This window comes from Pollachius pollachius, assembly GCF_949987615.1.
Source record: "Pollachius pollachius genome assembly, chromosome: 9".
In the NCBI taxonomy this organism is placed as follows: Eukaryota; Metazoa; Chordata; class Actinopteri; order Gadiformes; family Gadidae; genus Pollachius; species Pollachius pollachius.
In genome coordinates, this window is record NC_136942.1 from 18,149,635 (window position 1) to 18,177,250 (window position 27,616).

The 27,616-nt window shown below is 45.1% G+C and overlaps 3 protein-coding genes across 4 annotated transcripts; 1 reads left to right on the top strand and 2 right to left on the bottom strand.

Annotated features, from left to right (window-relative positions):
* Positions 1-44: 44 nt before the first annotated feature.
* bcl2l13 (BCL2 like 13) lies at positions 45-17,353 on the bottom strand. 2 transcript variants are annotated; one of them, XM_079743358.1, is made up of 7 exons: positions 17,235-17,353; positions 16,247-16,444; positions 13,500-13,607; positions 13,181-13,337; positions 12,963-13,035; positions 12,576-12,704; positions 45-2,520 (listed from the first exon to the last, which is right to left on the bottom strand). In XM_079743358.1, the coding sequence occupies exons 2-7, from the start codon at positions 16,374-16,376 to the stop codon at positions 1,453-1,455; spliced, it is 1,665 nt and encodes a 554-aa protein (XP_079599484.1). In that variant the 5' UTR covers positions 16,377-16,444; positions 17,235-17,353; the 3' UTR covers positions 45-1,452. The 2 variants fall into 2 exon arrangements, with proteins under 2 accessions (XP_079599484.1, XP_079599485.1); XM_079743359.1 differs by lacking the exon at positions 17,235-17,353 and adding an exon at positions 17,008-17,042.
* Positions 17,354-17,754: 401 nt separating this feature from the next.
* Positions 17,755-21,054, top strand: atp6v1e1a (ATPase H+ transporting V1 subunit E1a). Its single transcript, XM_079743299.1, has 9 exons — positions 17,755-17,915; positions 18,343-18,408; positions 18,506-18,615; positions 19,022-19,088; positions 19,665-19,754; positions 20,032-20,100; positions 20,185-20,279; positions 20,423-20,510; positions 20,700-21,054. Exons 1-9 carry the CDS (start codon positions 17,883-17,885, stop codon positions 20,760-20,762), a joined length of 681 nt encoding a protein of 226 aa, XP_079599425.1. The 5' UTR covers positions 17,755-17,882; the 3' UTR covers positions 20,763-21,054.
* Positions 21,055-21,137: 83 nt separating this feature from the next.
* On the bottom strand, positions 21,138-27,436 carry slc25a18 (solute carrier family 25 member 18). The gene is made up of 12 exons (XM_079743938.1): positions 27,322-27,436; positions 26,879-27,121; positions 25,978-26,150; positions 25,779-25,898; positions 25,418-25,540; positions 24,789-24,844; positions 24,450-24,540; positions 24,124-24,239; positions 23,709-23,883; positions 22,967-23,145; positions 22,744-22,819; positions 21,138-22,650 (listed from the first exon to the last, which is right to left on the bottom strand). The coding sequence occupies exons 3-12, from the start codon at positions 26,082-26,084 to the stop codon at positions 22,506-22,508; spliced, it is 1,188 nt and encodes a 395-aa protein (XP_079600064.1). The 5' UTR covers positions 26,085-26,150; positions 26,879-27,121; positions 27,322-27,436; the 3' UTR covers positions 21,138-22,505.
* Between the last annotated feature and the right edge of the window lie 180 nt (positions 27,437-27,616).

Below are 27,616 nucleotides of genomic sequence, written 5' to 3' on the forward strand. Positions count from 1 at the left end.
ACTGTATTCCTTTATTTCCACTGTACAGCATTGGCCCATTCAGGAATCAACAGCATTGTCTCTTCATCAAGGTACTAAGAAATACTCTCCCCACTCATGGGACTTTATTCTTTGATAACTTCACTTAAAGTTGTTTAAAATAACTTTTGGATTGTCTTACCCAATAATTGAACAGACAATCTCAATATAACAATTGTGCAGTGAGTTATGTTATGCCAAACAGTTATAACTCAAGACAGGAATGTTGAATTTCCGGCCAAATTAGCAATATTGCAGTGTAATTTGACAAAATTCCATCTTGTTTTATCAAAGTTTGGTACTTAACGCCAGGTGTATATGACAAATGAAATCCTTAGTTTCTTACACTCATGGAGAACAATTATTTAGTTGCATTTGGGTCCATAACATATTCAAAGACAGGAGAATGAATTGGGCTGGTCACAGTACAAGGTAGCAGGTAGGCACGTTACGGTTATGGGTCCTCACTGGCACAAAGACGCTAATCGGACGTGTTTGAGGAAAGGAAGTCTAACTTTTGAATTATACTCAGAAGACAGGAAGTGCTGTTGAGGGTGAGTGAACATATTCGCTATACACATTTATGCAGTGCTTTTCAAGACCAAGAACCTGCTTATCTTTATGCTGGCATGGCAGTGGAAACAACATAAGTCTAAATCAAATCATATAGGTATTATAAATTGGGTCTTTATTCACCAGAATTCACTATTTTGGTAATATTTGACCTTAGAAGTCTTGCGATGCAATTTCTATGCTGGCCAGTTTTACTAAAATATACCAGATACAACAATTGAGGAAAAAATAAATTGCATGATTGAAAACAAAATAATAAGTGGGCTAAGTATTTTAATGTCTTTCAGAGGAATCAAAATTGGCTGATAAATCTTAAGAAAGCCAAGTTGTGTATCCATATTGGTGAACAGCGGAAGCTTGATAAAATATCTGATGACACTGAACAGCAATCCCTCCAAGAAATCCAGAGACGCATAATAGTTTGAAAAACATAAATCCAAACAACTTCCAGTTTTAGTTCCAATCGATGGAGATCCACAACGGGGCGATACAACCAAATAGGTGTTCAATAATTGAATAGGAAAAAAAATACATCAAAGACAAGGGAAGGAGGTACATGTTATCACTAACCTCTGTGTACACACTAGGATATTGGGAGGGACATAGAAACCCAGGGTCTCTGAGGAAGTGAATTCTCTGTACCAGGTGGGGGGAGGAGGCCGGTCACAGATTTAAAACATTCAAAAGCATCACAGACGAAGAAAAACAAAACCAAAAACAGCCTAATCTTATGACAACCAAATCAACTTGTTGGAAGAAGGGCATCAAACTTTATTTCTAGCTTGATGTCCTGGAACATTGCATCCACCTTAAACTGGTCCTTCCCTGAGGGCGGAGAGATAAAGAAACGGCTGCTCTGTTCTACTTCCTCCTGTAGGCCAGGGCGCCATAGGCTGCTACCGCCGCTAAAGCCACCACCGCACCCCCGAACAGCAGCACTGGGAACTCTGAGTCGGGCTCCGGCTCAAGCTGCTCCACAGGCTTTATGGGCCGGGCCTCCACAGGGGCCTCAGGTACCGCTGGGGATAGAGGCGCAGCTTCGGGGACCACACTCTCAGGATCCTCCACAATCTGCACCCCGGACTGCGGTTCCTCTGCCTGGAGAGGGACTTCATCTCGCTCTGCCTCTGCAGCTGGCTCTGGGGAGGGCTGAGGCTCCATGGAAGCCGGGGCGGAGGTCTCCATTGTTGGGGACGGGGCTGCCAATTCCACAAGAGCTGGGTCAGCAGCATGCAGCACCTCTGGCTCAGGGTCCGGCTCTATCGCAATAACAGCCAAAGGTGTGGGTTCTGACCCGACGTGGGGAGCGACAGTTTCAGCAGCGTCGTGGTCCTGGTGTGGTGGCTCTGGTTCTGAGGTGGCCAGAGAGGGCCCCGTCAACAAGATCTCTGGCGCCTCAAGGAGCACCGGCTCCTCCAGGGTCACCGAGGCGCTGGTGGACTCCACCAGGAACGACCCCGGCGGAGGAGGGCTCTGCTCCCTGAACTGGGCCCTCAGCTCGGCCAGATCACTCTCCGTCCCCAGGACGCTCATCATGCTCTCCTGCAGGCCCGGCTCCTCGGCGGCTCCTCCCGCCTCCTCCAGCAGCTCGGCCTCCTCCCGCTCCACGTGCACTATGTCCGAGTTGGAGGAGTTGTTGTCGCTGCGCTCCTCGGCCAGGGCCGCGCCCTCGTTGCTGTCCAGGCTCTTGGCGTCCTCGGGGTCCGTCATGGCGATGTGGGCCCAGGACTCGTGTCCGGCCAGGGACGCGGGTAAGCTCTCCGTCTGCCAGGAGCCGGGGCCGCTGCCGTTGTCTTCGGCGCAGAACAGGGAGGGCGGTGTGCTGAGCTGGTCCGAGTGCTGCTCTCCGGACAGGATGTAGATGTCGTTGCTGTCCCCGGCGATGGTCACGCCTGGCTCCTCTTCTTCCGCCAGGGTAAACACGGTGGCCTGAGGAGAGGCAAGAGGGATGCTTTAGTCCAAAAGGGACTTGCAGTACGGACATCCAGCGCTGAAGATATCAACCAAAATGTGCAAGAAACCTCAATGACAAAAGAAATGCATTTCAGGAAGCTATTATAAATCATGTGAATGCAAATAAGTTTTATGCCACCTAGTGGATGGGAACCCTAGCATTAAAGGGCCATCTGTGACGAGACACTCCGTTATATAAAAGCCTTGTATCAAACACATGTAACACACAGTGTGCCAGAGCGAAGGGCAAATACATGTATACTCAAGGTCAAACACAATGGTGCCCATTGAAGTGACACTAATTCTTGCTTTCATTGTTCTCAGCCTCAATCGTACATTGCATTGGATCAAAGCGCTGCTAAATGACTAAATGTAAATCAGAGCTGTAGATAACATCTCTATATGTGAACTAACATTATTGGTTTCATTCCACTTTTTTTGTTTTCAACCACTGAATATTAAAATCCCTTCAAGGACATGCTTCCAGAAAGATTAACGAGGCCGCACACCAGAGAGCAGAGACATCAGGGAGGATAATCTCCGGCCACATCTACCCAGCAGTCGTGAGGTCAGCAGATTTGTATCAGCGAGAGCAGAGTTGTTTTCCATCTCTATGAAATAAATGAATAGAAATAACCCTACGCAACACCAACAAGGAAGTGATTTCTGATTTAATGTTTTTATGAATGGTCCATTGCAAATTGATAATAAAAAATGCCCCAGAATGTTGAGTAAGTTGGGACTTAAAGGAGAGACTCGACTCTATAGAAGCATATGGAAAGCTACAATAAGTGATACACATGTTCTACTTGGTATAAGCCCGTCTCTGTTGAGACTCATGTGGAACATCTTCAACTATCAGGAGATTCAGAGACTGAATTGCTGCTCTTCCTCCAAGAAATACCAAAACAATTGGAAGACAATGTTCTACAATTCTGGACTAGATCTGAGAATAATAAAATAAAAATAAAAAACATGTCATGTACAAATTCCTGACAGCACTTTTCATAAGGTAACTATTACAAATATAATTTAAAAAGGAAAAGACTATCTACCTTAAGCTTATGTTGCATTCTTAAACTTCCTTTAAGGCTGTATTTTTCCTAAGCTGTTGGGTCTCCGCCCTTGCCCTAAGACAAATACTTGCAGACTTAGACGCCTCCCTTTCACCGGCAGGCAAACTGCAGTTCGTAAAGTTAGAGGCAACCTAGCACCCAGAACAACAAAACAAAAGTGAGAGTACTGTATCGCTCAATGGTACACAACATTAAACATGACAGTTATTTAGACCGTCAAAAATAGTGTCCTATTTATTGCTGTTTTACAGCCTTGGTCAGACTTCAACCTAGCACTGAATTGTTTTTGTTCTACAGTAGATCGATTGTTCTGTTCATTTCTCAACATGAACAATTATGGGTGATTTAAATCGATAAGTCCTGTATAAAGTTATATCCTGGCTGGTTCTCTGAAGAGGCTCATCACGGTTGATGCTAAGCCTCAGCAGAAAGAGTATGTTGAAAGTGCTCCATTTCTACACCGTTACGTCACCTCTACGTCACTGCGCATTACCAAATGAAATATACACTCTGTATATACTCATACTCTGATTTACCGCCATCAAATCCGTCTGGTCGCCCAGAGAAAGCCATTATGTGCGTGCGTGCATTTGATAGCAATGTAGTGCTGGCTCGCCTATATTAAGAAGATGTAAAACTCTGACCTCAAATGGGTCTTTGTCCCCAGGCGCAGGCCTTCTCCTCTCTTACTATAGCTCCTAATTTGAACAGACGACTGAATGCATTCAACTCAACCTGGCTCTGGCAAAACTGTTCAGTTCACAAACTGAAGATTCGCTATTGGATTGGGGAAAATATAACAACAAACAAATGTATTGCTAACACAAGATGGCGGACACCATGAACAAATATGAAATAGCAAGAATAAGACATCCACACCGAGGAACCAATATAAGGTCTCCATCACCCCAACTCTATTCACAATACCGCTGACAATGAGCGACATTTTATTTTCCGGAAAACCAAATCCAACTCGTCTATAGAGAACAATAGTTATGTATGTAACTACGGTTCTATGAATCCTGGATGACCGCCAGAGGTGGTGCTTCAAGCACTGAATGATCCATCTAGCGCATGCGCAGGTCGAGTGTTAATACCAACAAAGTCACCTGTGACCCCTGATGAGCTCTCGACAGCTTATATCTTCCGGTGACGGAGGATCTGTTCCTGCAGAATCTTCTCATGAATACACAAGGATCAGTGACAGAGCGCTCTGGCGGTCATCCAGGTTTCATAGAACCATAGTTACATACGTAACTATGGTTCTATTTCATCCTTACTGACCGCCAGAGGCGGTGCTTCAAGCACTGGATGACTCATACCAACAAGGTCACAAGGAACACATACCTCATTGAGAGGAAACAGCAGAGTCGGGCAACAGGACCACGGCCAATGGATGGGGAGTGGCAACGTTCACCCGGTAAAACCTGGAAGAGGTACATGTTGATGTCCATGATGCTGCATCACAGATGTCTTCCAGGGGCACGCACCGCAGGGCAGCCCATAAGGTTGAGACAGCCCTGGTAGAGTGGCACCTGACCCCGGATGGCAGGGGGTGACCACCTCCTTTATATGCATGGGTGATGACGTCCACAACCCAATGAGACAATCGCTGCTTGGAGAGAGCACAGCCCCTCCTAGGACCACCATAGCAGAGGCAGAGCTGGTCCGAACGTCTAATGCCTGCGGGCGAAGCTACGTACGCTATCAGAGCCCGCACAGGACACAGCAGTTTGAACCTGTCCTCCCCTTCCGAGGGGATAAATTGTGCCAGGCGGACAGGTCGGTTGAGGTTCGACGATGACAGAACCTTCGGGAGAAAAGCTGAATTCGGCCACAGGGTAACCCCTGAGCCATCTGAGTTTCACCTCAGACATGAGTCACTCACAGACAGAGCATGAAGCTCCCCGACGCGCTGCGCTGACGCGATGGCGAGGAAAGGCAGTTTTAGTAGAGACCCACTTCAGCTCCGCCTGAGCCAGGGGTTCAAAAGGAGGCAAGCATAAAGCATCGAGCACCAGGTGCAGATCCCATGCTGGGGCACGCTGTGCTTTGGGGGGGTCGTAACCGCAATGCGCCCTTCAGAAGAAGGGACACCAATCTGTGGCCCCCCACTGTGTTATTATCCACCCGAGCATGTCTTGAGGAGATGGCTGCCATGTATACCCTCAGAGTAGCTGGGGACCGGCCGCCATCCAGGAGTGACTGGAGGAACTCGAAAATCTTTGGAACTGAACAATGCACAGGGTCCTCCGCCCTGTCTGAACACCATGCCGTTAATAGCTGCCACCTATTGTCATACTGCGCCTGGGTAGAAGGCGCCCTGGCGTTCACTACGGTATTGCGGACATTATCTGAACACTGTCAGCAGCGGGTTGGGCCCTGCAGCGGCCACAGCTGCAGGCAACGAGGGTCAGGATGCCAGATCTTGCCCTGTAACTGAGACAGGAGATCCATCCTGTCGGGAAGGCGTTGTGGTGAACTGCTGCAGAGCCTGCGCAGCAGTGTAAACCATGTTCTCCCTGGCCAGAAGGGGGCTACCAACAGCATTCTGTGACCCTGCTGGAGGACCCTCTGTAGTGTCGGAAAAATCAGAGGGACTTGTGGGAAAGCATAGAGGAGACCCTTTGGCCAATCGTGGGTGAGAGCATCCTGGCCCAGAGGGCTGCTCTCCTCTGTCCAGGAGAACCAGAGGGGGCAATGGGTCGACTCCTTGTGGCAAAGAGATCCACCTCTGCCCTGCCGAAGACGTCCCAGATGTTGAGAACCACCTCCGGATGAAGCCGCCACTCCCCCGGCGGCGGCTTGCAAAGGGAGAGTAAGTTTGCAGCCTGATTCTGTACCCCAGGCAAATACATTGCCCTCAGGCTGGCCAGGCGTGATGCTGCCCACAACAGGAGGTCCCGGGATGCCTGCAACAGCCGTGCAGACCTGGTGCCTCCCTGGTGGTTTATGTGTGAGACGGCCGAGACATTGGGAAGAAATAACTGCAATGCCCCGTGCACAGCCCGCAGCTCCAGAACATTGATATTCTCTGAGCGGACCTGAGCAGGCCACAGCCCCTGAGCTGTCCAGTTCTGCCACACAGCACCCCACCCCGAGAGGGAGGCATCTGTGTTTCCTGACGGGATGCAAAGGAACCCATGGGCATGCCCTGGAGAAGAAACGATTCGTCCCTCCACGGAGCCAGAGCAAGAAGGCAACAGAGTGACACCTTGAGTCCCCTGTGCCGGTGCCACCTGACATCCAGATGAAAGCTGTGCAGCCACCTCTGAAGGGGACATAGCGACAGAAGTCCTAGAGGAACCACAGTAGCAGCATCCTTCAGTTTCCCTAGGAGGTGCAGAAACTCCACATAACGCAACAGCCTGCCTTCCCGAAACAGGAGAAGGAGGCGGAGGATGTCGTCCACCCGCTATGGCGACGGACAGGCCTTCATGGCGACTGCATCGAGAGACACACCGAGAAAGACTGTGCTCTGCGATGGCACCAGGCAACTCTTCGTGAGATTCACCGGGAGACCCAGGCGGGCCACATGGGAGAGAAGACGCGTCGTGTCCAGGGACACCTGAGACTGGGACCCTCCTTCAGATGCCCGAGGCCAAGGCATGAGGGATACAAATCATGGCCATACTCGAGCTGCAGTGAAGCCATACAGGCCGACCATGAGTGGTCGCCAACCATGTTGACAACCAGCAATATCACATGATAAAAAGCAAGAAACAATAGACACTGGGAGAGGGGGCGAAAACACAACCTTCACCAACGAATGTATGAAAAGAATCCCAGACAAGTTCAGCCTCAGCGGGAACACTGCTACAGTCACACCTCTGCTGGGAGCGGGAGCACTGCCTTCACCAGTTGAGGGTAAGCGGTCAGAACGAAATGAATAATAAGTGCAGTATAAATGCCGGCAGAGGGAGAAAAAGCACAGCCTTTGCCGACAAATGTTGCAGGGATAACAGCCTAGACAGTTAGCCTCAGCGGAAACACCGCTACCAACTACAAGGCTAACTATAACTATAAATGCTGGGAGTGGGAGCGAAAACACTGCCTTCACCAGTTAACACAAAGCGGGCACAACCGAGTTGGCACCAATTACCTTTTTATTAAAGGTCCTTAATAAATACATTTGTTTTGATTTGATTAGCATTTAGCACAGACCCATACAATGATAGGGCGTTTAGTTGCTTCTTTACCCATAAAAAGCTACAGTCAGTGTTAAATTACGCTGATTTACCTTTGAGCATTTCCAATTATAGGCTACAGTGTAAAACGCTGTTTAGAATTGATGTTAGAATCAAGAAAAGAAAGACCCACCGGTGGGGGGAGATCTTATGTTTTATTTATGTTTTTGTTATAATGTAAACGTGCATGTTGCAGAAAATGTGCAACAGCGCCCCCTGGGGTCACACTTTTCGGTGGGTCGCAGAATTCGGTGTAACACCGTCACCAATAGCAACGAAAAAAGGGTACACCACGGCGCACCGACACAACTTTGAAATTAAATGATAAGTGCCGGGAGAGGGAGCGGGTAGACTGCCTTCACCGAAACACGACCACAAAGTAAACTTATCCGGCCGAAGATGATGCGTTCCACGGCAATCCAAAACTCTCGGCGGGTCTGTTGTGGCCTTTGGAGGGCGAGCAGCTCGCGGCTCCGACAAGACGTCGCAAGACCACCAGCAACGAACGATCAAAATAATAATAGCCACTTAGCTTTCGCTAGCGCGGTGATACATATATACCTGCGAAGCGAGAAGATGAAAAGGAACAGATCCTCTGATGTCACCGGAAGATATAGGCTGCCCGGAGCTCAGGGGTCACAGGTGATTTTGTTGGTACTAACACTCGACCTGCGCATGCGCGAGATGGATCATTTAGTGCTTGAAGCACCGCCTCTGGCGGTCAGTAAGGATGAAATAGAAATGGATTGTAAAAAGTATCAGGATCAGAAAAAATACAGAGGGAACTTGTCACTAACTTTAAGACCCGTCTTCATGCGTGCATCTAACATAAGAGGGCGGCTTGAGACCATAACCGGTCATGAATAAAAGGAGTAGTTGATATTGAATAAAAGCTGGATGAATGTGGGCCTGTTTGACCTTATTAGTCGACCGACCAGTCTTCTTTCCATGGCAGACATGTGCACGCCACAAGTAGGGCAGCCTACCCTGGCTGTTTGAGGATTATGAGGGCGATGGGTGGATTCTTCAGCCTGGACTAATCAGTGATATTGCAGTCTCATGAAGGGCTGATGCGCCACAGCATACATGTCCCGCCCTGCAGCTGAACACCGCTTACATAAACTGGGCGTGTGGGATCTGTCCTGCAAGGTGCCACCAGACGGGTCCTGACACACTCCAGCCAGCGTTACCAGAAGAAGAGAGAAATATTACCCAGCACCCCTCCCTTGTTTGGAAGCCACAGGGTGGTTGCCGATTCCGACAAATGTTTTAGTATAACAGCCTTCTTAAAGGGAGTTTCAGTATTATTGTCGTGTTGCCAGGCGTCAACCTTGAGCTTTGCCTACCAAATCAGCAAGAGCAACGCCATCTTGCATTGTACGGGTGACCTCTACGTAGGGTTGGGCCATGAATTGCCACTTGCTAGACATGCACCTTTCATTAAATTCAACAAGGGCTGTAATAAAACAGTCCTCAGTCAGCCTGTCCGACTGGCAAGGCCAGAACCAAACACAATCCGTTCATTACCGTCAGTATACTGCCAAGTTTAATCAATCCAACCTTATTTTGAATGAAATCTATTATTTAAAATAGCTACGTACGATTTGTGCCTGCTCATCTTATCCCCCCCTCCCCCCCGACACACACCTCCCTTTCTCTGACCCTCCCATCTGTGCTCAGTTTATGATCTGCCTTTTGTTGCAGCCCAATGAAGTGAACACCACATTAAGGTCAAAATACTTATTGTGCTCTGATGTAATTAACATTGGCAATACCAAAGGCAAAGACAATGCTGTGTGTGTGTGTGTGTGTGTGTGTGTGTGTGTGTGTGTGTGTGTGTGTGTGTGTGTGTGTGTGTGTGTGTGTGTGTGTGTGTGTGTGTGTGTGTGTGCGCGCGCGCGCGCGCGTCTTCAGTAAGAAAGGACACTGTGTCCTCACATTTACACTGTGTCTACCGCAATTAACGGGAAAAGTAAACTTCTTCAACAGAGAAGCATGTCACATATTAACATATATATATATATATATATATATATATATATATATATATATAAGGAGCTATCGGTTGGATACTCAACAGTCTTATATGGAGGACCAATTGTCACACGAGAAACATCTTTCCTTCCATTCGTTCCTTCAGCAAGACATCATAAATGGTCAGTATCAACTGTATAAATAAACTGTCCAGTGTAAAATGTGAGGGCCTAACAGAGGTCAAATTATGTCTTTAAAAAATGTCAAAGTTAAACTTTTATGTACGACTGAAAGCTATCCTGAGGAACAAAAGCTCCTTCAGGGCATTGTTGATGACCTGTGTGCACACATGCGTCGCTGCAGCATTCATTACCTCTACCGTCAGAGCCAAGCTAGGAACACAAGACCCTACCTGAATTATTTGTTACTCGTGAGATCTCCTTTCTGAAGACGGACGGAGGAGGTGGAGCACCCAAAAGAGACGAATTTAACGAGAGTTAATAAAGAAGGAAGAGTAGAATTGTACACGCAGGCAGCTGTCAAACCGATGGAGCTTTCACTAGGCTGCACCGAACCCCTTTCCACTCCCCAAGCCCACCCCCTTCGTCCCTCCCCCCTCCCATCCTTCCAATCCCGATCTCTCTTCTATATGAGCACCATCTCGCTCTTTGTCACTCCCCCTTTTCGCCTCTCTCTTTCTCTCTCCCCCTCCCTCTCTCCCTCCCTCCCCACTGTGACGTAACATGTGAGAGTGGGGCCATGATCTGTGAAATGATTTACGTTAAACACGTTGTGAGCTAAAGGTGGGATGGAGGGAGATTCAAGGCCATAATGGTGGCCGGTCCAGTGGCCCAAGGCATTGGATGATGTGACGACTTTAGTGTGACCTCATTCACAGGGATTCAATGCCTGATGTGACACACAGGAACTCACTGATTAAACACAAGACCTAAAAAGAGGAGATGAGTTCTTGGATATGATGGTCCCATGAAATCAAATGGTGCGGCAAAGACGCATGTCTACCTTTTGCATTCGTAGACAAATTATTTTCTATCCAATCAGCATGATTAGTGAATAATAAAAGGGAGGAATACAAGTACTACCAACCTGTTTCAACGGTCAACATGTGAGCCTGCTTTTCCTGTATTATTTGTGTGCCCATGTTTGTTTGAGCCGGGACAATGCATTAGTCGGGAGCTGAGAAATGCAAATAAGAAAGTGTGTGTGTGTGTGTCTGTGTGTGTGTCTGTGGTAATTGGAAGGATAAGTGCAACTACATATCTACGATTCACAAACCACTTCAACCATTTTGGCTCTAACTATTGACAGTCTCTTGAATGCCTGACAGAAGCACAAGTTTCTATCATGACTGGTCTGTCCAATGTGTGTGCCTTCACAGCCCTTTGACAGTGTAAACATAGGGAAGGACTGTACAAATAAACCGTATTTCACTGATCATACATGACAACCCAGTCCAAACTTGTAACAAAGAACAGCATTTATGGCATTGCACAAGTTTCTGTTAATCTTTACTAAAAAGGCATGAATGGCTTAAATTAGGTGAACTTTAGAAACAGAGTTCCCTTGATTGGAACATTAAAACAAGCCTTGAACTTTAGACTTGTTGTTGTGTTTAGTTTTTTTCTAATTTCATCGTCAATACTTTGAAAGTAAATTGCAATAACCATCGCAACTTTAAAACAAAATTTCCCATTCTGCTATAGTGCTGTTAGTTATTCATGAAGATTACGTCCTGATTGTTTACAGTTTACAGATAAAGATTTGTGATTATTAATCAGAGCATTCAAGAATCTTGTTATCCAACGCCCTCTAGTGGTCATTTTGAATTGTGTACTTCAAACATCTCTACAATTTAGTACACAGTCCAGAAAGATCAATGACTGCGATCTTAAACTTCTACAAATGTTTGTAACATTGAAAAATTTGTGAGCTGAAGACATCCAGCAATAGTAATGATGACATCAACTCCCAAGTATTAAGTTTGAAAACATATCATCAAAAGGAAGGAGAGTAACATAATTCGTATACCTGTGATGTACCTTAAAAATACTGTTAAAATAAACCCACATGTAACAAGAGCAACACTTACACAACAGTATGCACTAAAAGTTAGGCAACAAACTGTCTGCAAACTACAGACGCAATCAAACAAACTTAAACACTATAGAGGCACGTTTAGATGCTATTGCGGGCCAAACCACCAGTACAAGTCCTAATCTCGTTCAAGCCTCATTGACTCAGTAACTTGGTGACAAATTTTCTTTCAGCACAAAGAAGTGTGGCACCATATTAAAACCTGGGATTGTAGTATTACCCGGCTAATCCTGCAATAGAATAGATATAGTTCATGTATTTCTGGTTTATACATGGATACAGACCTTGTGCCTTTATATTTCATAGGCATCTTCCAAAAATGCATGTGTGGAACTTCATTGCATTCACCTGACACATTCATTCAGCACACTTTTACACATGCATGCGACCTTGCATTGCTTAGCAACCTCACGGAGTGATTACAGTGTAAAGACCTGACTCAGATAGGGGAATAGCTGTGTTTCCTCTGTTGTATGTCCTTTTCTATTCAGCAAAGAGGGACATTTTTTCTTTTTTGAAAGATCAACGTGTCAACAAATTCATGTTCTTAGAACTCAAACTTAAATAGCGTTGGAGATAGATAGAATAAGAATAGAATAAAAACAACAATAAAGGTTGATCTGTGAAAATATTTCCCCCTATGAGAGATGATTTCCTGGTGTGGTGCAAGGCCCCTCACCCATCCCCCTTGCTGAATGATGTAGTCGGCCTCAGCCTCCTCCAGATAGCGAACCCCCATTGTCAGCAGAGAGGCCAGGGCCGTGCCCTCACTCTGCAGGGCCTGGAGCATTACTAGGGGCACCAGCACCTGTAGGAGGGAGACAACACAAGGCCAGATTAGGCTAATATGTGTGTACAAACACTTATTTTTGGGTAGTTTTATTTTGCATTGCTAATTATGTGTATTGCACTACCTGCGATATTGGAATTTGGTTTTCCTCTAATGTGGTGATTTCCAGGAATTGTGTTGTTTTTGCAGTATTGAGCATCACTGCAAATGCACTGTTGCAAGTTGATAAAAGACATAAATAAACATGAATGTGGCTTCACATTGGAGGCAACCTACCTCATCCCATCCTCCCTGTGTGTGTATAGAAACAGCCAGGGTTGTTTCTCTGAAACTCTGGTAGTCCAAGGAGCTAAAAAAAAAAAAAAAAGCACAACGGGCAGAAAAACATAAATTGGTCTGGAAGATTGTAGGTCAAACCTCGTTGCGTTGGCGTTGGCTCATCTCAGACCCCTGCCATGTTCCCCCAGCCCCCCCACGGCGCCACACGTGCTGACCTGCTGAGGAGCGTGTGCACGGCGGTGGCCAGGCGTGAGCCCAGGTCCGTGGCCACACGGTCCCCCAGCGCCGCCAGGCAGTCCTCGATGGAGCCCTCCGGGTTGAGAGGACAGAACACGGGCGAAGAGAGGCGGTCGAAGCCGGTGCTGGAGAAGGCTGTAAATGGGTGGAGACACACCGAGGCCAGAGGCGAGGTTAGACATGGCGATACACGCCACACATTTTGGGAGAAATGGTGCCGGTAAAATTGCATCAGTGTTCATCATGAGTCTGAGCACGTGGAAGAGGTATCTCGTGTGTGCTTGTTCACTCTCTTACAGGCGGCAATCTCGTCCTCCAGTTGTCTCAGCTCGTCCTCTATCTGGCCCTTCATCGCTCTGCTCTTCTCTCTCTCACTCTGTTCGTCCCCAGACATCTGGCCATCTCCTGGGATAAACGTGCCACACAAAGTATTTTTTAATTTGCATCTTTAAGCTTCCTACTCTTGGGTTAATATCAAAACAAATGTCATCAAAACACCCTTGTACACTCTACAGCTACATTTAAAACAGTCATAATATGAAGTCAAACACACACACACACACACACACAATAGCAATATTAGACCAAACGATTAATGTGTAAGGGTGCAGCCTGTTCTAGCTTGTAGCAGGTTGAGATTTTCTCAAAAATGCACTTTGGTCTGAGATTTCTCGGAAGGAGTGGGTGCCTGTATTCCCCATGGCTATCACCAGCAATATTCCATTTGCAATGGGCCACACCATGGCATTATACTGCAAGCATCCAAGAAGTTTCATCCTTTCTCGGATGCAGACATCAACTGCTGCCCAGACAGAGCTCCACACACACACCATGGCGTTATGTATTGTAAGTGTCCGAGAAGCCTGACCCTTCTCGGACGCGGACATCAACATCACAGCTGGGCAGGTGGCGCTCCACATATCTCACACACACACACACGCGCACACACACACCCCCCCCCCCTTCACACCCCTTCACTGGACAAATGCCAAATAGGCCATTACAAATAGAATGCAATCATGGCAACACATGGCATCACAAACTGGTAGACAGACACTGGCAAAAATATAGGGTTTTACGCCCGTTTCCGATTAGTTACGTCATATTTTGGTAACAGTGACAAAATTCTAAGATTATGATGAAGATCATATTAGAACTATTTTTTTTTAGAACTACCATTTTGTAAAAAAAAACAAAATGAAAAAACGATTTGGGGTTTACTGGCCCTTTAAAGGAAATGTCAGGTCAAGGCTTCTCTTTGTTGTGTTCGAGGGTAAAAGCCAGCTATCCAATGGTCTACCCATCATGGGAAGGATGACAATCACTGTTGCACTTTGCATCAACCCCCCCGACCTGCCGGCTACGTGGTTTACTCTGTTATTTCACACCGATGTGATAGCATTTTATCTTTACAAAAACAGCAGCACATTATGACACTATTGTTAGGAAACACAGCATGGCTGGTCGTGAAAGGACTCGTGGTATTGGTGAACCAATTTCCATGCCCTCTTGTACCTCTATTGACTGTGAATGGAGGGGTGTGCAACTAGAATGACCATTGGGTTCAATATGAATGCACAGGTCCATGCTACAGTCAATTATTCACAACAAGGCTCCGCCTAGAATGCCGGGGACAGAGAGAGAACAAGGGTTGCCAACCAGACAGTGTTCACTCCCTCATACCTACGCAAATTATGAATGAGTGGAAGTAGTAGATTAACTGTGCATGGTTGACAGGTAGTTAGGCACTGACTGGATAGGGATATTTTTAAGAGGGAAGCTATTATTCAGCTAGATTAGGAACTCTCGTGCCCATTCAAAACCTGCTTCAAAACGTTCCTGTTAGGAACGGTCGCTTGGCTTCCGGTACGGAGGCTTGCGGCTTTCTCAAGAACCGCTCATCTTAACAACTTCACACTCGCCAATGCACTTCCTTAGGTCTTTGGCAATACACCTGCCATGTGGGAAGTCCATTGGATGAACAGGTGTCGAGAACATCGAAGGACAGTGGTAAACAATTCCACTCCTCCGCTCACGTGTCCGGTGGAACTCAGACGAGCACACAAACATGATGGTTTGTTTCCACAAGCAGGGTGCTGCTTCAGCATTTAGCCTGGGCTGCTAGTCAGCCACCCTCTCACGCACCACTGCTGCGGTGGAGTAATCCTCTGGTAATGACATATGACAGGCTGTCAGAACTCAGACCTGGTCAAGCATAAAGCAGAGGATAAGCCATTCGTCTCCACTCTCCACCCATTCCTGGCATGCATGAGAGAGAGGGACAGAGACAGAGAGACAGAGAGAATAGTGACGCCCTCCCTGCTATTCATCAATACACCCCCTTTGTCCTTGTTAATTTGGCCCGAGGATGTTGCATATGGGATAGTAAGTTCCACTCATATCCTGTGACCAATGACCAAATTAAAAGCACGGTATAGCATGCCTTCAGCAGTCTGGCTTAAAGCAGCATTCCTGCTTAAAATAGGATAAGTTAAACTTCCTTTCATTGAAAAGGCTCTCCATATCATTGAAAAGATATACAATACCATTCCATGATTTGAAAAGATAGTATTGCACTTACTTTTCATTAATGTAATCAATTGATGGTTATGAGTCCAAATATTTTATACAAGTCTTTCTAAAGATGGCGACATGCATGACAGTGGCACATGGCGTCAAAGATTCAGTTCAGAAAGTGTCTCATCAGCTATGGGGGGTTTCTCTGCCTGCCAGAAACACAGGCAACAATCTAAACTCCAGACTCAGCACATCTACATGACAGAGCTGCCGGTCTCACCATCCCACCAGGACGGCGTTAGAGCCGCAGTGTTAAAAAATGACTATTCAACAGACAGGTCACACTACTGAACAATCACTTTAAATAGAACTGTCATACAGCAGAATATTGCACTTTATATAATTGAGAACTGATACTACTTACATTACATTTACATTATAGCCAAACTACTGTATATACCATTGTGTGTACATCATTCTGAAGCACATGTGTGAAAACGTTTCCAAGATGTGACAATCCCTCTCACCTTGAGCTGCAGTGGATCCATGTGATCTGGTGGGCAGGAGTCCAAGGTAATTGAGTACAACGTACTTGGTCTCATAATGGAAACCATAAGGCACAGTAATGGGGGGTGAGGTGGAGCCAGAGGCAGCCATTGAACAGGTGTCCTTCAGACTCTCGCGAGCACATTAAGTAGTTACAATCAATGCTGGACAGGATTAACCTGAGGAACCAAAGTACACAAATAGTCATTATTTATATGTCATTATTGATGCTGTCGCCATTTGTGTAATGTAATTACATCCTTACATCCTATATATGATATAACTTTAACCAAATAAACCATCAGGTCCATACTAAATAAAATGTGGGCTTAGTTACATCAGTCGTGGTCATGCACTCAGCATTGAAAAAACTGTCACACACAAGATGCAGAAGACATTTCACAGACCTAAAAGTATCTCTGTCGGACATTTGTGGATAGGGAAAACTAATAAATCTACCACATGCTATATAGTCAATGTATACTAGTCAAATAAAAGGGCCGTAGCAGAAACTAAAACGCGGTTTATGTGTTGTATAACCATACTTCAGCTGGAAGCATTAATCTGACAGATTGGCAGACACGTGGGAGGACAAATACATATATATATACACACATATCAGTTGTGCAATTATAAAGATATGTATCGTATAAAAGCCCCAAGCAAGAGAATTAGAAGTTCGCACCAGATTTTAACAAATAAGCATTTTATCGCAATGGATTGACAACGTGGGCCACCTCACCAGTTATCAGTGTGTTGCCAGTGCTCCGCCGGCAAATGGGATCGCTCTGAGGCAAGAAGCTAACGTTAGCCTAGCCAACTAGATAATTCTTCTGAAGCTACGAACCACACCCCCTTTTCCCGTCCACTGACAAAACTTATATATATATCTTCGAACCAGCTTAGTGTGTGTTGCATGAATGGAGAACAGCTAGTCTAGGTCGATACATTTTGAGCTCATAGACTTACCCTTGTTCAAAGGCAGTGTGGCGGTGCTGGTGGATAATGGTCGGGGATAGGGGAATGGAATCGACCCATTGACTGTATGGAGAGAGTTCCTCAAAACTCCCCCCAAAAGAAGCTATCTGTAGGACATTATGTGCTTTAATGGCACTTTCACGCTTCACACTGGACAGAGGGCCGCCGTGTGGAATTTAGTCCGCATTACACAAGGGGCACTTTGTTGTAATGTAGATAACAATAAGATAACGATTATAAACATACAATGTTGATTGGATTTAGATTAAATAATTATTGCTGAGTTTTCATATAAAAAATACAACATCAAAGCAAGAAGAGCACAGGGCCACTATTTAGCCATCACATAAACTCCTAAAATTGAACATCATTAGAAAATCATGTCTCTTATTAACTGTAAATATTAATAATATAAACTATAATTTAGATAAAGAAGGCAATCAAAATCAGAAGTGACGCTGCTCAGTAGCGTCCCGCCCCATCTGGGTCAGCTGACTGGTAGAAACTCGGTCAGGTGGTGTCAAAACCAAGCGAAGAAGGAACTAAAGGGAACTTAGGAAAGTTATTGGTTAGCTTTATAGTGTCTATTTGTACAGCATTATTCGCTAGATTAATAATACAAATTTTAGAACATCAGCAATGGCGCTCAGCGATGCCGATGTCCAGAAACAGGTAATGTTAATCCAACATTTGTCAGGTCAGCTTGGTGAGCTAACTTCTGCTAACTTTGTTGAACCATCTATGATTAAGTTAACTATTCAGCGTCTTGCTCACCAAAGTACTTTTAACTTGGACATCGCACCTTGTGCTTTCGTATCCCCACGATATGACAACATGATTGTACGAAAACTGGCAACCAAGGGAAGTTAAAAAAGCTAATGTGCTAAAAATTGATACTCCTACAAGAAATACTTGTACTTCAATGTATATATTGATCTTGGTGTCACTTACTTGCAAAATAAACACTGTTGTGCCGCTCCATCAAGTGGTTGCAACATATGCTTGTATACATATACATAAAACTTGACGTTCGACGAAACTCTGTTTGTATGAGCGTGCAATGAGTTATTATTCACTAACATTGCATAACTTTTTGCAGATCAAGCATATGATGGCCTTTATTGAACAGGAGGCCAATGAGAAAGCGGAAGAAATTGATGCAAAGGTATATTCAGATGCTTATACTCAATAATGTTTTATCAAGAATATTTTCAGGCTACGTGATCAACATAACATGATATCCCTGTTCCCAATCATTTCAGGCGGAGGAAGAGTTCAACATAGAGAAAGGTCGTTTAGTGCAGACACAAAGGGTGAAAATCATGGAATTCTATGAGAAAAAGGAAAAGCAGATTGAACAGCACAAGAAGATGTAGGTGTTTTACAGGATATAGAGAACAGAAAATGGGACTCAATTGTTTTTTATGCTAAATTTTAGGCTGAAAAGGTTATATTGACGTAATATACTGTATCAATATATAGGCTTATATTGATATGATAAAAAAAACGGCATACTGTTTTGTTTCGCTATAATGTGAATTGCCTTCTGAAATAATGTGTACCATACATTATGATATATGCAATACTGAAGTACAGTTTAACTAAAATACAATAAAAAATAACTTTATTACAACCTCCTTCAATGGGAATTAAACAACAAGTACAACTACCCTTGCAGTCCTTTATATCCAACTTGCTTTGGAGTGGATGCAGTGTGTTTGACCAATGCTAATAATTTGTATTCATGCAAATGGTAATTGTTCCCTGATGGATAACAGCCAGATGTCCAACCTGCTGAACCAGTCGCGGCTGAAGGTGCTCAAGGCTCGGGATGACATGATCGTGGTCAGTGGTCATCCTCTCCACCACACCAGATGTACCGGCCTACACTCACATAGGAAACATCCTTTATTACCAGACCTACACATTTAAAATATTATTTGTTCAAAATACCCATATTTGTATCCTCAGGTTTGATGAATTGCATGTTACTATGCACACCTCAGGCCTAAGATTTGCATTCTGGTGTGGTGCATATTTTTTGTTTTGTTTGCTGTACATGCCATGAATATGTGTTCTCCAGCCCTTGGCAAAGTCTGACACTTTCCTGCCTGCAGGTGGCGCTAATGCACAGACTGAAACAGGCTTATTATGTCATCCATTCTTACAGCTATTCTCCTGTAGTCTGTTGCTTAGAGAAATACAAAGTGGATGGATGGATGTATTTGGTTGGCTGAAAGGTTAAATGGTTTGATTTTATGTTGAGTTTCTCCAACCGCTGTTGACAATCAAAGTGCTTTGACAACTGGTGTCTCACACATTCACGCTGACTAACAGCGTAGTGACACATGCCATGCCATACCACACACAGGTTCATTCCATGGAGCGTAGCCAGTCAGTATTATTGTTGGTTAATTGCAGGATTTGTTGAACGAGGCCCGCCAGAGACTTGGAGCTATTTCCCAAGACCCTGCCAGATACTCTGCGTTGTTGGAGGGTTTGATCTTGCAGGTAAATTGCCCTGTCTGCTCTTCCATGCTTAACTTGTATGTGGGGTTGCAACAGTATGTGTGATAGTGGTAAATGCTGTAGATTGGCTGATATTAATGAAAGACCAGTGTTATAAAAAAATGCTATCAGTATATGTAATAGCTCATAGATATTGATATTGGATTTATAAGAAGTGTGTGTGTGTATGATATATATTTCCAAACATTAGAGATTCATTACAGACTGAAAGTCGACTGAGTCTTAACATTTTACTGCATGTGTGCAACACCTTTTCCAGGGCTTCTATCAGTTACTAGAGCCTAAAGTGACGGTCCGATGCCGACAACAGGACGTAGAGATGGTACAGGTGAGAGGGTAAATAATCTGGTGCTAACCAACTGGGATGCACTACTGTTTAAAGAAGACACTTACAGTTCTATGACTTCAACAGGCTGCCATTGACAAAGACATTATCGTTTATAAAGACACGGTGAAGAGCAACATTGTCGTCAGAATCGACCAGAACCGATTTCTTGCATCGGACATGTAAGTCCACACAGATGTATCCCACTGTAGTGAATCAGTTAGCAAACATAGCAGCCAAATTCATAGACCCGACTTAGGGCTGATGTTTGCTTATTTATCTCTTAAACTGTGTGTGTGTGTGTGTGTGTGTGTGTGTGGAACAGCTGCGGAGGTGTGGAAGTGTACAATGACAACGGGAAGATCAAGGTGGCAAACACTCTGGAGAGCAGGCTGGACCTCATGGCCCAACAGGTAGAGCTGTTCACCACTATAATATATAACTTACCATAACCAGTGAAACTCTGGCATGTAGCTGTGTTTAACCAGTACAATGTATAACGTACCATAACCAGTGAAACTCTGGCATGTAGCTGTGTTTAACCAGTGTAATGTATAACGTACCATAACCAGTGAAACTCTGGCTTGTTGCCCTTTTTACAGATGATGCCTGAAGTCAGAAAATCACTGTTCGGTCCTAACCCTAATCGTAAATTCCTGGACTAAATGGATACACTTGTAGTGGGAGGACATGAGGAGGCTGTAGCTGTGTGAAAAGTTGCCATTGTTGTTCAGGAGCCCCCATTACACTCACTGCAGTGCTAAGGCTGGATGTTCGGGTATCTCTTGTGTGCCATTGACATTGTTTTGTACTGAATAGATTTGTGCCCCAGAAGTGCCCTTATGAAATGAGTGTTTTTGTGAATGTCAATGCATATGGTCCTCTCTTGAATACAAATGTATTTTACCAAAGTGGTCAAGCACTTGATATGTATGCCATAATAATAAATAATTTACAACTGAACATGAATTGACAAGATATATTTTATTTACAGCCTGGAAACAACACATTCATCTAAATGTAAACTATATTGTCTAAATACTATTAATTATAGGTACTTTAGCCTCATTAGAAAGGTAGAAAAAAAGATTTTAGTTCGACCTAGTGGATTCATGTAGACCAATAACACTTGCCAGGAAAATATGCCATCATGCTAGGTGGGCTGTCAAATGTCATTGTCCTTAAAAACTTGGACAAAATCTACAGATCAATTCCATTCCTGGGTTAGGTTTCAGTTTCCAGCCCTTTCTCGCTCGCCCTCCAAACCCAGCAAGTCTCATAACCACGCTGATGGAGTTGAGGTCTGAGTGAGCTGAAATACTTGTTGAGAGGAATTACAGTTGCAGAGTATCTCCCTGGACCAGAAGTAAAAGGACGTGGGACTGTTTACCCTTAGGAGATTTGTAAAACCCTTTAAGAGGAGGTGGGCATTCCTCTAGGAGGAGGTAGTGTGGCCCATTTCACAAAGGTCTTTAATTTCCGGCAAGTAGATGCAACCATGATAGGATATTATATGCAGACGTTTAATTTGGGCTAGAGACTTTCAGCTAAGATAAGGCTTCATTGCATATATTACTGTTATATAAATTCTTCAGGTAAAGTACTTGGCGTAATATATATAAAAACAAAAAAGAGTAATACTGAGCAATAAATCCAGCATGGCTTGAAGTTCTTCGGACCTCCAGAAGAGGAAGTTAAGGCCACGAGAGAGTGGCCCAGCACTCTAACCTGAGGCCTACAGACCGTAAGAAGCATGTGGGGATGTACAGGAAACACACCAGGCTTAAAGCATTATCAGCAGATTATCCAAAGACTTTGAAGTCACGGGCAGGCATCGCCTCACTCCATTGAGGAGAGCCAAGATTACAACTTTAAACTTGCGGCTGTGGGGGAGTAATGCATGATGGGGGCGGAAGTAGGCTAAACCCCTTCGTTAGGCAAAGAAACGTTTGAGGCGATTGCTATTTGGACTTCAGCCGTACTCTCCATTTACAATCGGACATGGCATAAACAAACCTAAAAAAACATTGGATTTTCATTACATGCAAACAATGAAGTGGTCAATTACATTGTGGCATTCAATCAGACAGAATTATCTTTGAGGGGAAATACTAGCCCTAGATATTACCCTGGGAGTACCCGGGATGACTAGGGAAAACACTACCCGTTTATCCACGCACACAAGAACCTGGCGGACCTTTGAAACCTTGTTGAACATTAAACATTAAAGAGTCGACCATTGGTCCACATATTAGTCAGTCAAGAGATGTCCTCCTGTTATCTCTAATTTCCCATTTTGGGTAGCTACCTGTCCATCGTGTGCATCCACCCTTTACTGCTGTTTATTCACAACGTGGAAGTGATAACATTTAGTGGAAGAGAAATGCCATGGCCATTACAAAAGGGCTTTAGACGCCCAGCGACTCCAGCACTGCCTCGCCAACACCAAGGAAGTATATGCCCTGTGCAATGCCGAAGAGAGGGGCGATGACCAGCGCACGGCACGTCGCCCCCTTCAGGAACGCAGAGGGGCCCTCGCGGGTGATGATGCGTCTGTACAACACGCGGGCAGGAGGTGGACAGTCAGGAGTCAAAGATACACAGGACACAACGGAGAGGGCCACAGCATTAATGTGTTGTCCTCACCTTATACAATCAAGGATCCCTCTGTAGCTGTCCTCCCCCTCTCCCTTCTGCAAGGTCTGCAGACGAGTCTTTATGACTAGAGCAACATGGAAAACCACATGTCACTTCAATCAAGTGGGAGTATGGAGATTAAATCAAAAAACCCATTGTAGCTGGGATTGAGGCTAGCAGTGGCAAGAGGACAGTCCAATCCCTCTTTATGTCTCTCCCTTTTTGTACTTACCATCCAATGGCGTCACGGCTACAGCTGCCACTGACCCCGCGATGCAACCTGACAGGAACGACTGCAAGAAGGGCGCTCGCTCATTCCCATCACCCTGGCAACTAGCGCCCACCCCTCTTGGGCCCAGCGCATTTAGGTTGGCGAACAGCGGGAAGTAGATCATTGAGAAAGGGACATCCCTGGAAGCACACAAACATGAGGCAAAGTCAGTTGGAAGGGAACCAAGCAGGCCCAGAGAAAAATGTGAAGCCGTCGAGGAAGAAGAGGGCAACAGATGAATCGCTGAGGTTTATTGATTAGATGGGTAAATAGGAGTGGGAGAGAGAGAAAGGGCAGCATGCTTCAGGCAACAGACATAGCTGCAGGAAATCTATTGATTCATTAGTACTGATCAACAAAGTCCCATTGCTGGCATGACAAAGGTTATACAATCCTCAAAACCGAACAAACCAAATTTGGCCCACAGAAAGTATATTGTTGACTTAGTCCATTTTATGTTTTATTTTTGGTAGTTCTCAGTAGAATGCATTAACGGTTGAGTATTATTTTCAGTTTGAAGAAGAAAGAAAGACCGGCAGACAGACAGGCAGCAGGTGAGGAGGCAGACAGACAGGCAGCAGGCGAGGAGGCAGACAGACAGGCAGCAGGCGAGGACGCAGACAGACAGGCAGCAGGCGAGGAGGCAGACAGACAGGCAGCAAGCGAGGAGGCAGACAGGCAGGGAGCAGGCGGGCAGGCAGACCTGAACAGTGTGGCCCAGGCACCTCTGTAGAGGCCAGCGAGCCCTTGGGTCCTCAGCAGGTCCAAGGTGATGCTGGTGGCAGAGGTCCGAAAGGCAGGCCGGGCAGGGGGGGCAGCCACCAGCGATGGACCAGGGGCTCCGGCCTGGGCCGGAGTAGGGACTGGCCTCTGGGCAGCTAAAGAACACATCAGATGCTAGTCATGTGCTCGCTCACCCATTGCACTTAAATGCGGCCAGAAATGTTAAGAGTTCAGTTTGTCACCTCTTTTAAAATAGAGGAAAACAATTAGGAGCCATGATCTTGTGATTACCCTCTCAATTCATATTCTTTCCCAGCATTTTGACATATCTGAGCTTTTATACACACGTGAGATTGCAATTCACTGGAAATATGTGTTTAGAATGCCAGGCTTACCCAGTCTTCCTGCGTCCTGCAGCTGGATTTTAAGCATTTCCATGGGCGTGGTGACGACAACCTGACAGGTCCCAGCCCCACACCCTGCCAACATCTCCCCCCATAGAGGAAGCTTTCTGGGGAGGGACGAAATATACAGATATAGTGGACTCAATATATTGAATACTAACAACTTTTGAGGCATACATGGTCTGGATGAACAAAGAAATTGCGTTAGATTGAAATATGTTTTTAAATTTACAATTCGGCCTAGTGGCGTGTTGTATACTGAGTTTAACTGCACGTGTATGTGATTTGGTAAAGCTTGGGGGCCAAAGAAGAACTACCCGTCCTTCGAGAGCTTCTGTCTGAAGATGTCATTGGCTGCCAATTTGATGGCTTTTTCTGGAGTGACAAGGGTGAGATTCACTGCAGCGCCTGTAGTGGATCAACACAACGGATTGAAGTGACATGCGCGGCAGCTTGCACTAAGACACATGATCACAACACCCAACAACATGGCAACATATGGTTTGCCAGCCTGGGAAGCTAGGGTCAATGTAAACTAGTGGCTATAAAAAGACCCAAGCCCGGAAGAAGAAGGGACAAGTTTAGGTGGACACATTAAGGTAATTATAAAGGATGGGGGCTTGTTGATGTGAGGATCATGGAATGGAAATAAATACCTCGATAACATCCGAAATAGCCTTCTGACCGCACTGTCTTAGCCAAGCAATCCAGCCTTAAAAACACAAGAAAAGGGTTGATGTTGTTTTTATATATAGCAATATTCTGAGCCTGGTATATAAGACAAATTAGACATAGCAATTTAAACTTTTGGAAAAAGTATGCAAGCTATACTGATTGTTAATAAAAGCTTTGTGTGATATAAAATATTGTGTTATTGGCTGTGATAAAAACTTCAATACTACGGAGGATATTTAATTAATGTCTTATCACTAGCATAGAAAAAATATACATATAAAACACAAAACATGAAGTATGAAATACCTAGGGGGTTTATACAAAGACTATACTATATTTCGAAAGGGTTTGTATAGGCTAGCTGTCCCATCCTTCAAGGTTCATCAAAGGAGACATTATTGAAACGTTTTTAGAGTACTGTTACTACAAAAACCACACACGCTTTTTTGTTTGCGTAGAAAGGACCAAGAAAGAGGCATCCGGTGATCCTCTGGTAGGATAAGCCCTGATCAAATATCTCCTAAACAGTACCTAATGGGGGGTTTCCAACACCCTATACTTCATATACACATCATTCATGTGATATGATTTAATTGGAAGCCCAACTCACAATCCTTTGTAGACTTGGGCACCCTGCTGGTTCTGGAGGCGTGTTTTGGCCAGGTCAATCGGAAACACACAAGTCACACCAACAAGCCCGGCAACGCCCCCATTAATCAGCTTAGCAGGGAGGCTGTAAGAATACCAACATACAGACACACACAAACACAACCACATGGATACATGCAAAACAATGCACCTGCTGTGGGACACGGTATGCAAATGTTGAGGACATTGGCCATGGATTAATAAAACAACATCAATGAAGACACAAAGGTTCATACCACACATGTAAACAAACACACAACCAAAGAAACAAACTAATTTGATGACTTGTTCTATAGCTTCATTACGAAGGACCTGGACCTCACCTGACTCTCTTTTCGGCCATCCTGCCTCGGGCTGGGCTCTGTTCCTCTTCTCTTGTCTGGACCGTTACTTCCTCCTTTTCCGCACCCGCCTTTCCTGATTCCTTTGGGTTGGCACGCGGCCTAAGGTGATACTGCCCCTGATTAGAGCCAAATCCTGGGCTGCTCTCTCACCATGTAGCACGCCACGAATGTCGCTCACTTCACTTTTGATGTAACACAAGTTAGGCTGGGCATGCTCCTTCCTGGAGTGGCACTGATGGAGCCCTTTTCCGCTGGGATGTGGTTCCAACCTGTAATGGTAGACATGTGTATTCCACCCAGCCTTTCTGCTCTGCTGTGTCTCACGCCAAATCCTGGTCTCTCTGCAGCTGCCTGAAAAATACAGTATCGGTTAATACACATGAAAGATGACCCTATTCAACCCAAGGGATAAAGTTAACAAAGGCATTTTGTGGGCAAGGTTATTGGGTTAGAGGGGGTTGTATCTTCCACAGATTGACTGAATAGAAGTTTGCACTCTCTCTGTTTGACCGCTCATTTGAAAAATCGATCATGAATATCAGCTTAAACATCCAACATGCTTATTCATAAACAAATGAAAAGTAGAATATTTTAAGAGCGCCACACTGAAGCCAAACATTCTTAAATCTCTCTAATCTGCCCGCTAAATGGATAAGTCCATTTGATCTACCGAACAGGAGAGTAACTGAAAGATGACAGGGTCACCACTTTTATTTTACACCGTTTGAATTCCACCATTTACAAAATAACTGAAAGAGCTATTTTAAATAAAGAGGTTTTACAAGATCCTATTTTCTTTTGGTTCATGCTGAGCCCCCGTAGCTTGTGGTCTACCTCAAGGAGAATGCTTTAAATGATTCCAATGTCATGCAACCCTGTTGTGAAATCAGAACACTCAGAGTCTATACACGTTCCGCATTCTTTTCCATTCTTTCTCACTCCTTAGTGCCCAAGGATTAGCAATTAATCCCACTTTTAACCTCTACACCTCATTTCCCCTTTGTTTATTTAAACTGTAAACTGTAAACTCTATAGTAAATGTTTTCTCCCTTTCGAAAAGTACAGAAGGAATTACTCACGTTTTACTCCTTCATCTCTTCACAGTTTGGACCATTTCAAGATGACCTTCAATTAGCCTTTTGAAGCTGTCATTCACTACAATTCTTTCATTACTACTATTTCGTCTTCCTTCAACCCTCTTGGCTTTTTTCAGTCTTTGTCTTATCCAGGCTGGATCCTGATCACATTCTGCACATGCCTCTCAGTGAGCCTCTTTCTGGGGAACTTTCTTTCAGCTCAGCTCCTTTCACGCACAAGAAGCCCTGCCAAAAACACAGACAAAACCGTTTCACCCTGAGCCAACGTTGAGGTTGGTTCTCCAACCTCAACTTCCCCCAAACTCAGATAAAACAAACACACACACACACACACACACACATAGCTCCCCATGAGAGACAGTGCAGAAAACCCTTAAATTTCTCCCATGGACTATAGTGGGGCATGGGGTGGGGGGGGAACTTACCTCTGTGGGTGCATCCTGTAGGCAGGATCAAGCTGTCCACTCTCCTTTCCCTTCAACAATGTGTGCAGCACTGGTAGTCAAGCGAGAGCGAACTGAGCGAGCCAGCCGCCGCTCAGGGGCCGTTGCACAAACAGCAGCATTGTCCTCTTGCCTAAGCCCCTCCCTCTCCCGCTGATTCCCCCCGTTTGACACGGCCCAGCCACATAGGTCTCGGGCGCTAATACCACTCCACATTAACTCATGCCTGCACCGCAGCCCCTGCCGCAGACATGGCCAGCACAAATGTGGTGTAGTG

Excerpts from the sequence above, each read along its gene's own strand:
- atp6v1e1a (XM_079743299.1), top strand. The coding sequence starts at position 17,883 with ATGGCGCTCAGCGATGCCGATGTCCAGAAACAG. Across the intron at positions 18,616-19,021 it reads ATTGAACAGCACAAGAAGAT|CCAGATGTCCAACCTGCTGA; the intron begins GTAGGTGTTTTA and ends GATGGATAACAG. Across the intron at positions 19,089-19,664 it reads CTCGGGATGACATGATCGTG|GATTTGTTGAACGAGGCCCG; the intron begins GTCAGTGGTCAT and ends GGTTAATTGCAG.
- bcl2l13 (XM_079743358.1), bottom strand. The coding sequence starts at position 16,376 with ATGGCTGCCTCTGGCTCCACCTCACCCCCCATTACTGTGCCTTATGGT. Across the intron at positions 13,608-16,246 it reads TGGATCCACTGCAGCTCAAG|GAGATGGCCAGATGTCTGGG; the intron begins GTGAGAGGGATT and ends CGTTTATCCCAG. Across the intron at positions 12,705-12,962 it reads CACAGGGAGGATGGGATGAG|GTGCTGGTGCCCCTAGTAAT; the intron begins GTAGGTTGCCTC and ends TCCCTCCTACAG.
- slc25a18 (XM_079743938.1), bottom strand. The coding sequence starts at position 26,084 with ATGTCTACCATTACAGGTTGGAACCACATCCCAGCGGAAAAGGGCTCC. Across the intron at positions 25,541-25,778 it reads ATGGCCGAAAAGAGAGTCAG|CCTCCCTGCTAAGCTGATTA; the intron begins GTGAGGTCCAGG and ends GTATTCTTACAG. Across the intron at positions 23,146-23,708 it reads GCCTGGGCCACACTGTTCAG|GGATGTCCCTTTCTCAATGA; the intron begins GTCTGCCTGCCC and ends GTGTGCTTCCAG.